Source organism: Chenopodium album, chromosome 20, assembly GCF_948465745.1.
Source record: "Chenopodium album chromosome 20, dcCheAlbu1.1, whole genome shotgun sequence".
NCBI classification, from domain to species: Eukaryota; Viridiplantae; Streptophyta; class Magnoliopsida; order Caryophyllales; family Amaranthaceae; genus Chenopodium; species Chenopodium album.
Genome location: NC_137853.1, coordinates 29,726,090 through 29,736,823, shown reverse-complemented (window position 1 = coordinate 29,736,823; position 10,734 = coordinate 29,726,090). Strand labels below are relative to the sequence as shown.

Below are 10,734 nucleotides of genomic sequence, written 5' to 3'. Positions count from 1 at the left end.
TGATCATAGTGGGGTTCAAGTTTGGGATCATGATGCTTGAAATATTCCCTACAGGGGAGCGGAAATGAAATGAAAGGAGAGGAGAGCACATTTAGGGCTTCAACAAGTTCGCTTTTTTTTTAATATATATATAATTATATTCCGATGAAATTTAATTCCGTCGAAAATTTAACTTTCCAACGGGAAATGTATTTAATCCGACGGATTTATATTAGGCCGTAAATTTCCGATGGATTGTTAAAATCCGTCAGAAAGAACCGAGGAATAAAAACCTGTTGGAATTTTTGATGTTTCGACGGAATTTCGTGTCCGTCGAAAATCAGCCTATTTCTAGTAGTGCGAGTCTATCAATAATTGTTAAAAGATGTGATCACGGAAATTTATATATAATATTTTATGTCTCACAAATAATATCTCTTTTTTGCGGGTAATAAGAATCGGAGGTAGTATAAATCATAGCAATTTAGAAATAAATTACGTAAACGTAACAGTTTGACTAATTATGTACCAAAGAAGTCAATTATAAAAATAAAAAAAATAAAAAAAAAATACTACAATACTGTATATAAAATGTGCTTTGTGATGTGTGATTTTATCCTTATCATAATATTACTACTTATAAATATGTACCAAAGAAGTAAATATGTACAAAAGAAGTAAATTATATAAATATATTAAATGAAGAGATCAAACAAATCTCAAGATAATTAATTCTCATTAATTTGATCTTATTTTTTCTTTTAAAGCTAGAAAATGGTTTTGCAAATGAAAATATTGTTTCCATACCACCTTCATTTCAAAATATAAATGTATTGTCCCAGTTTTTATTAGGTACTTATGCCTATGTATAATTTTAACCAATAATATTTGTAATTAATTTCAATATGTATATATAAGTTATTGATATTTGAAAACTATAAATTAATACGATTTTAAAAAGTACCCACATGACTAATTTTGTTATGCATGAATCACTAACATGGTCAAAGTAGTGGATTATGTGAACCGTTCAAAATTTAAAATGGGCGGTTATTGAAATACAGAGAGTAGAAAATAACATGTGGTTAGAATGCTTTGACACGTATGTTGACTCTCTTTGTATATAAATATACTCATATAAGTGTGACTCAAAAAAAACTCATTCAATACAAACCCAATTATTCTTATCAATTTGAGTGATATTGTTATTTCTCTTTCAAAAATTTAAGTGTCTCATCTAGAATTTTTATTTGTGATGGCTTTAGTTACAGTTGGACATCTTTATGATCTCCATGTAATGAGTCGAACCCTCCTTCTTATTCTTTTAGATGAACTAGCTTTTGGACCCGTTCTACGCACGGGTTATGCTTAAATTATAAATTTATTTGAAACTTTACAAATTATCTTGTCACAAAAAAAAAAAAAACCCCTTTATAAATTATTTGAATGAATTTATTTTATCGTCTTTTGACATATTATAATATTTTATGAATTAGTGGTAATAGACTAATAGTTGTAGAAAAAATGGCTTAAAATCGTAAAATCATATCTCTATCGCATGATATATTAATCAACAATTTGTATAAAAAACTACTTTGTAAATACCAAACACTTAATATAATTTTACAATTTTTACATGAAATGTGAAGGCATGATATTCTTCTTTAGTCTTTACCAATATATGGCTCTTATATTGCGCTTAATATCTTCAAAATTAAAGCCCCATGGCACGTAAACAATGTCATCCTATGGAATTTCCATAGTATTCTTGCCACCTCAATATTTTCCTTTTCAATCATCATCCTCATTGTTGTAGAAATTTCACATAGAATTTTGAAAGATGTTTCTCTAATTTTTTAGTTTTTGAAACTTAATGAGTGTGAAAAAATCTTTATTGAAAATTTGTATTTATATAAGAAGAGGGGGAAGATAAGGGGTCAAATTAAATAAATGAATTATGAATGTGAATAAATTGAATTGATAGATGGAATAATGAGAAGAGGAGAAGGTTTAGGAAATTTAATTTGTTATTGAATTAAAATAAAGATTACAAAATATAAAAATTATTGAGAAATAAAGGGGGAGATGAAGAGAGAATTTCTTTGAAAACATAAGGAGGGAGAATGAATAAAGAAAGGTGAGAAAGAATGATGACATGTGTCAATTTTGGTTTGTGTTTTTAAATACTAAGTATAGATTTTCTTTTAATATAAAATCATCTCTTGTCATTATTGCTTTTATGCTGTGGCTACAAGATTGTAATAATGACAAATATATAATTTACAGATTGATACATATTCTGCGTATAGATGACGTAGAAATGTTTATAAGAGAAGCCTCATACTTCATAAATTTCTTAGAATCATCAGATGATGATCCTCAACATTTTTCCACCATGTATGCCCCAATTTTTGGCAATCCATTACGATTAGCCATACCTATACAAACCCTTTACCAAAACAAATACATTGCTATAAGCGGTATAAAAAGATATCTTAGAACAACTTGTACCAGAGTCTTTTCTGACATACTATCTTCAAAACTCCAATCTAGTTGTTCAATTAAATTTACCCCATACCAAATGATTCGAATTCCTGGATCTCCAGATCCAATTTTTGGTTTCATCTACTTCAAATTTTGGCCTAAAAATCATGTGTTTTCCACAAATTATGACATTTTTTCATGGATACATGCATTGGGCTACATCGAGGATGAAGAGGATCGAACCCTATATCTGACATTTTCAAAAGGTGAAATTGTATCGGAAGATGAGGTTAGATCATTGTTCACCTTAGAATTTGGAGATTGTGTCCAGCGTGTTCATATGCCAGAAATTAGGCATAGCCAACAACCTCTATTTGCGCGTGTTTCCATGAAGTACGTCGAGACTATAGATATAATACTTAAAGGTAAAAGTCTTATCAAGTTTAAGATTAGAGGAGGGAAGCATGTTTGGGCAAAGAAATATAGATATCGAAACTCCAAAAAGTAAAGAAATTTATAATTTGAAAAGATATTGTGGCCCTTTAATAATTATGAAATGAAATAATATGTTATTCAGTATCTAGTTTGCTTATTGTTTTTACCCTCCTATAATGCTATTTGTATTTGTGGAAGAAGAAAATCGCTTGTTATGAGTTAAGGAAACATGGTGTGTAAACTCTCAATTTTTAAGTAAATAAATAAAATATATTAATTATAAGAAAATAAATAGCTTTTAATTAGTATTGAAGAAGGATATTTCCTCCAAAAAAAATATTAAAAATATAAACTTAAAGAATGTAACACTGCCACACTTACAATTGACCACAATGTCAAATTGTAAGGATTACAAAATCACATGATCAAATTATTTACAATTGTAATAAATGTATCGTCATGGGGCCACCAAAAGATAAGGAATGGTTGCAAAGAAAATAACTCAATATGTCTTCAAAATGTTGAGTAACCGTCACTTATTTATTACGTATAAAGTTTGCATTAATTGATAATATTAATTCAAATAGTGCAATTAACACAGAGATATTACGAGTATAAATAACTCTATATTTTAAAATATATATTGACGTAAATGAAAATTCTACAATGTCACCATAATTTGCTGATGTGGCAAAATCTGATTGGCTTGTATTCAGTATTTTTATTTTCATTTTGAATTATTGTTAAAAATCTATAATGTATTAAAATTGTATTTATTTATGTATTCTTTTTAATACATGTATTTTTTTACGAAATAGATAATTATAAATTATGAAAATCTATTTTTGTAATATTAATTAGTTTTCCGAATTTATAATTATAATTTAAAATCAAAAAAGTTAAAAGCGTTCATCATCAATCATGTTATAGATTAGCCCCCAATTCCCAAAATCAATGTTAGGGCCTGTTCACATTTACTGAACTGAGCTGAACTGAACTGAACTGAACTGATTGGAGTTGAACTGAACCGATTGGAACTGAACTGAACTAAACTAAACTGAATTGAGCTGAAATGAATATTTTATGAGAGAGGGAAATTAAGAGCTGAACTGAACTGAACTGATTGGAGCTGAACTGAACTGAACTGAACTGATTGGAGCTGAACTGAACTGAACTGAAATTAAGTAAATGTGAACAGGCCCTTAGTTGTTGATAAATTCGCAAATTCGGACTAAAATCAGGATTAAAATTCGAAATTAAATTGTGTTTTTGCATTTTGTTTTTTGCAGTTTTTGATTTTAGGTTTTTGTTCATAAATTCGAAATTAAATTGTGTTTTTTATTTTGATTTTAGTGTTTGCAAAGGACAAATTCCGCTTTGGATGGTTCGAAAATATGATTTATGTGGACTCAAATTGTGCAATTTTGTCAAATTAAAGAACAAGTATCAAGTTTGTAGAAGATGAAGTGGTCGGATTTTTTTTTTTTTCGCAACCCCTGTTGTATTTAATAAGTAATTAAGTTTTCTCGAACTTGTTTGTGGATTAGGTAATGACCTAACTAAATACAGGTAATTACCTAAATAAATATAGGTAATTACCCAACTAAATATCGGTAATTACCTAACCACAAACAGATTGAAAAAATAGCAAATCTCAATTCTAGATCAAACAGGTTTACGAAAAAAAAAATCGAACTCTAAATCGCAGAGCATACCTCGTTATCCATTGATCGTTAAAAAAATTGAAAGATATGTGTTTAGATCATCATAATACATGCTCCTATAAGGCTATTTTCATCCTCAAAACTATCAAATAACTTGATTTTTTCATAAATCAAAATTATCAATCAAACCCTATATCAGATCATGGAAGCAGATTCGAAACGCAATAAATTCGATCTTTGGACGGAATTTTGGTCTGAGTTCCGAATAGATTATACAAGATTTTGGGGTACGTAATTAATTAAGGGTCTGTTCATATTTACTTAATTTCAGTTCAGTTCAATTCAGTTCAGTCTAGTTCAGCTCTAATCACTTCAGTTCAGCTCCTAATTTCCTTCTCTCATAAAATATTCATTTCAGTTCAGTTCAGTTCTGTTCAGTTCCAATCAGTTCAATTCGGTTCAGTTTAGTTCAGTTCAGCTCCAATCAGTTCTGTTCAGTTCAGTTCAATAAATATGAACAGGCCCTAAGATCATAAATGAAGAATAATGAATACAATGATGATCTTTTTTATTTGCTAAATTTTAATTATAATTTTATTTTGGAAATGATTTTAAAAAGATAAAAATAGGTTTTAAAAAACTGTAGCAATGTATTTTTTAAGAAAATACATGTATTTACAATTATACGTACATGTATAGTACATTTAGGCTTTTAAAAATAAATCAAAAATTGACCAATCATAAAATAATACATCACCATGTTATGGTAGTAGAATAATCGTGACTTAAAACCTTAAACTTAATATAGCACAATCCTTAACTCAACTTACTTTTTTAAACGTGTAAATGTACCACATTCATTGTTCGTAACTTCGTATAGATGAGTTGCAATAAGTGATGAGAAGTGATGAGAAGCCAGGAAGGAAGAGGAGTTCAGAACCACCAACAAAACAAACTAAAATAAACATATAAAAACAAAATTAATTGTCTCATTAAATTTCTTGTAAATGTGATGTATGCAGAGCTATTAGTCTAGAATGGAACTTCTACGACACATCATGAATAACAGACACTATGAGAAAACACTTATGAATAGTGTGAAGATCGAGGATAGTTATATCGTTAAAAAAATTTGTTTATTACTTACAGGAAAAATACACTTTAATAATCCCAACTTTGGCCAATTTACTTTAAATAATCCCAACTTTAACCTGTGTTTTCCTTCTTCAGTCCCAATTACCGGTAATCTAGAGAAAGGGTTAATCTTTTTTGTAAAAAAATGTATTTGCCACATGTCGCTCGTTATTGGTTCAAAAATTTTTTAATATTTTTTTTTAAAAAAGAAAAATTTTAAAAATGAAAAAAATAAATCAAAGCCCAGGCCTGCTGCCTGCCATGGCCACCGCAAGTCTACTGCCTTCCATGGCCATCATATCCCAGCCCTATTTTGACGCCGATTTTCGGTACCCACCACAAAATTTCGGCGACCACCACCAATTTCTAACCGCTTCCTTCCCTCCACCGTACCCCGTAAACCAATCCCCCCTCCAACTTAGCCCCGAAACAGCTTTCATTGGGAGTTTGAATTGGGACTGATTTTGAAGGTGGGTGAAGGGATAGGGTAGGTTTCTAGGTTAGGGGAAGGGAAGGGGGCAAGTTTCGGTAGTGTGGGAAGGGAGGGGACGCCGATTTCGGAGGTGTACAAAGGGAGGGAGTCTATTTAGGGGGTTGAGTTGGGGATTGGAGGGGAATGATATCTTGGCGGCATTGTGAAGGGCGATGGTGGTATTCTAAGGTGGCATTGGGTTTGGGGGCCGATTCCTGATGTAAGATAGTTCAATTCAGCGGCGAAAATTGGCCTGGGCTGGGGGGGAGGTGGTTCATGGGTTGGCTGGGAAGGTGGTTGGTGGTTTAGATTTTTTATTTTTTTGTTTTTCGTTTTCTTTTCCTTTTGCTTTTTATTTTTCTTTTTTTATATTATTTTTGGACCAATCATGTGTTGACACGTGTTAAGTAACCTGAAATCACATGTTGTTGACTTTTGTTGACCGGTTTGGGATTGAAGAAAAAAAACGCAGGTAAAAGTTGGGATTATTGCAGAATAATCGAAAGTTGGGATTGTTTAAAGTAAATTGATCAAAGTTGGGATTATTAAAGTGCATTTTTCCTTACTTATATGCCTCTATAATTATGATGTTTATTGCAACTAAGGTTTTCCTTGTATGATTAAATGATTGAACTCTTATGAATACTATTTGAAAAATTATATCCTCTAAATATTTATTTACTCATTTGCCCTCATTAATGTTAATTACCTTTTTCCTTTAACTCTTAAGAACATTATATGGACATTTATACTATTAAAATTATTTCTGTACATATATTTCCTCACTAATGTTGCTAACAGCTGAAAAAAGCTCTCTAAACAGCGCATTGACTCTAAATGATTTTGAATTAAAACAATTTTTCGCCTTAAGAGTGTGTTAGTGGACCAATTGTTCATTTTATGTTGGGCTTTTACAATCAAATGATGGCAGTTATGCTTTGTGAAGGACGGTGAATTGAATAAAACCCCCAAATATCTTCCTAAAAATGATGTGGGGATCATATTAAAATGACTTGCTATATTGTGCAATGTTTTTTGTACTAATAGTGAAATAGAAGGAAGTATTTGAATGTATTTGAATGAATTTAAAAAGTCTAGATTTTTAATAACTTATATGAAATGTTCAATAAGTTATACTCCCTCCTTCCTTTTATTTTTGCCCCATTGTTATTGTTTGGGTCGAACTTTATAAACTTTGACCGTAAATTACCATTAATCTATAAAAGATAATATAGTCATGAGTGATCTTGTAAGATTCGACTTATTGCATATTTTATTAATATCAAGTATTTATAATTTTACGTGTATGAAAATGAAGATATATGCGTTCTAAAACGCGTCTTGAAAACCGTGAAAAGTCAAATGGAGCAATAAAATAGTGACAGAGGAAATACCTCTGTCACCATGAATCTAAACTCAATTATTACCATCTCAAGATTAATTCATGTTGTGTACACAATAGAATCGTCTATTTTCCAAACAATTTATACTTATTGATATATTTTTTTTTTTACAGATATACTTATTGATAATTGATCATATTCTTTTGTTGAATTTTTGCTATAGCATAGGGTCTGTTCACATTTACTTAATTTCAGTTCAATTCAGCTCCAATCAGTTCAGTTCAGTTCAACTCCAATCAATTCAGTAAGCTCAGCTCCTAATTTCCTTCTCTCATAAAATATTTATTTCAACTCAGTTCAGTTCAACTCCAATTAATTCAGTTCAGTTCAGCTCCAATCAGTTCAGTTTAGTTCAGTTCAGCTCAGTTCAGTAAATATGAACAAGCCCTTAGTACCATCTCAAGAACATTCATGTTGTGTACATAATAGAATCGTCTATTTTCCAAACAACTTAGGGCATGTTCACATTTACTAAACTGAGTTGAACTGAACAAATTGGAGCTGAACTGAACTGAGCTAAAATGAATATTTTATGAGAGAAGGAAATTAAGAGATGAACTGAACTGATTAAAGTTGAACTGAACTAACTGATTGGAGCTGAACTAAATTGAACTGAACTGAAATTAAGCTGAAGTGCACAGACCATTATACTTATCGATAATTAATTATATTCTTTTATTGAATTTTTGAAATAACATATTGTATGTACTGTTTTAAACAAAACACTTATACTTCTTAGTATTTTATTACTTGTTCCATTTCTCAGGACACGTAATTTTAAGGAATAGTAATATTTATAACATAAAGTATTGGGTGCGGCAATCCGTACCCATTGTTTCGTCAGTCGAGACTCAAGAAAGTATCAGATCACCGTCATCTTATTACGATGAAGAACAAGTTTTCACCCGATGACAAGTTAGTGGTGGTTACGGCGTAGGAGAGCACCGAGGTCATCCATGACAGAAGAGAGAGAAAGCATTGGGGCTTTCTTATGTGATGCATAATTGTTGAAATTGATTGTCCCATATGATTGTTAAATTGTGAGCATTTTGAAAACATATGCATGTATTTTGGTTGAAAAATGAGCAAGTTATGTTATGCCCATGACCTTAGTACGAGCACTTCAATGGAGGTTCCCCCATTGTTTTACATATTATCAAACAAATTGTACATATCTTCAAACAAGTTATACATATCCTCTATTGGTTGGATGATATCCTCTATTGTCTATATAATATCATGGTTGGATGATATTTTCTATCAGCTATATGATATCGTTTATGATTGTGTCTATGATATCCTTTATTGGCTGGATGATATCCTCTATTAGCTGGATGATATTATATAGCCAATAGAGGATATCATCTAACTAGTAGAAATACCATCCAGTCAATAAAGGATACCATGTAGTCAATAAAAGATATCATCCAGCTAGTAGAGACATCATCCAGCCAATAAAAGATACTCCCTCCGTTTTCTTTTATATGCATCACTTTGACAATTGCACTATTCACATACCATGGTTGACTTAATTTTTTCACCTCTTAAAAATGAATAAATGTTACTCCCTCCGTCCCCTTTTGATAGTCCCTTATGGGCATTTTTCACGGGAACTAATAAACACAAATAAGAATGATTAAAATACATTGAAAAATAAATTGACATTAGGTATGTAAAAAAGTAGAGATAGAAAGTAATAAAAGTACATGGAAAAACAAACTTTACATGGGAAATTTAAATTTGCAAAAGTATTGTTTGCAAATTGGAGGGAATTTTGATAAAAAAAAAAAATTAATATTAAAGGTTGTTGGAAAAAGCAAATGGGGTGAACATTTTGGGACTAAAATTTGTCCATAAGAGACTATCAAAAGGGGACGGAGGGAGTATTATATTATATATCATTAGATTCGTCATAATGCCTAGTTTCATAATTTAATTTTTTTACAATTTAGACTAATACACAATTAAAGATATTTATGGTCAAATTAGCGTCTCGACAAATTTGCCCGTCAAACTGATGCATATAAAAAAAACAGAGGGAGTATCATATAGACAATAAAGGATATCATCTAGTTAGTAGAGGATATCATCGAGTTAGTAGAGGATATCATCCAGCTAGTTGAGGATATCATCCAGCCAATAGAGAATATTATCAAGCCAGTAGAAATATCATCCTGCCAATAAAGGATATCATCCAGTTTAGTAAATGATATCATACAACCAATAGAGGGTACCATCCAGCCAATAGAGGATATCATCTCGCCAATTGAGGATATCAAAAATCTACACTTTGTCAATCCGGACTGACGAAACATTTCGTTAGTCCGGACTGACACAATACCTTCTCAATATATAATGGATGTGAAATTGGTTGAAGAATTAAAAAAAAAATCTAAATAAACAAAAGTGAATATAAGTAAGAAGAGAGAATATAAAAAAATATTAAAATATTATATAAGGGGTGTACTAGTGCGGAAGAAAATAATTTTCTAATAACATAATTGTACTAGTAATAAAATACGACCGTAAAAGAGGAGCAAGTATAAAAATACAGAGGAATAATGTATTTTGAAACAGAGTGAGTAATCGGTTAAAATGCGAAAAACAGTAGTGAAAAGAGTACACCGTAGGGAGAGTGTGACAGTAAGAGAAAGGGTGGTCAAACGGAGGTGACAGTGAGAGACAAATACAAAAGGTGGAGATGACCGTCCAACCCACTGCTTACTCCTTACAGCTACTGGCGGCTATTAAACACTGGTTAATCCACCACACTTCCCCCAATGTCTCTGCCTCATACTTTCCTCTTTTTCGCTATCAACCCATTGCTATCTCAGATAAAGCTTTTCCTTTTCTTTACTTAACTCTAACCAAACCAAACACCCTACTCAGAGTCTAGGGAGCGCTAGTTTTTTCAGGGCTTTTTTTGCCTCAGGGTATGTCCATTTGCCCACTATTTATTGCCTTTTGTTTTTACCTTCATCCTCTTTCTGTCATTTACCACTAAAGTTAACTACAGGAAATTGGTATTTTTCTCAAACAAATGGAATTACATAAGCTTCTATAGTTCTATGGTTTATTCCTTATATAGCTAATCAACCATGGTCCGACAACCCGTCCCGATTTTGGCTGATTATGTTGGGTTTAAGTCCAGATCCTTATTAGT

At 31.2% G+C, this 10,734-nt stretch overlaps 1 protein-coding gene across 1 annotated transcript; it reads left to right on the top strand.

Annotated features, from left to right (window-relative positions):
* Nucleotides 1-2,299: 2,299 nt before the first annotated feature.
* LOC145597001 (uncharacterized) lies at nucleotides 2,300-2,971 on the top strand. The gene has a single exon (XM_081653187.1). The coding sequence runs from the start codon at nucleotides 2,300-2,302 to the stop codon at nucleotides 2,969-2,971; it is 672 nt and encodes a 223-aa protein (XP_081509313.1).
* The last annotated feature ends 7,763 nt before the right edge of the window (nucleotides 2,972-10,734 follow it).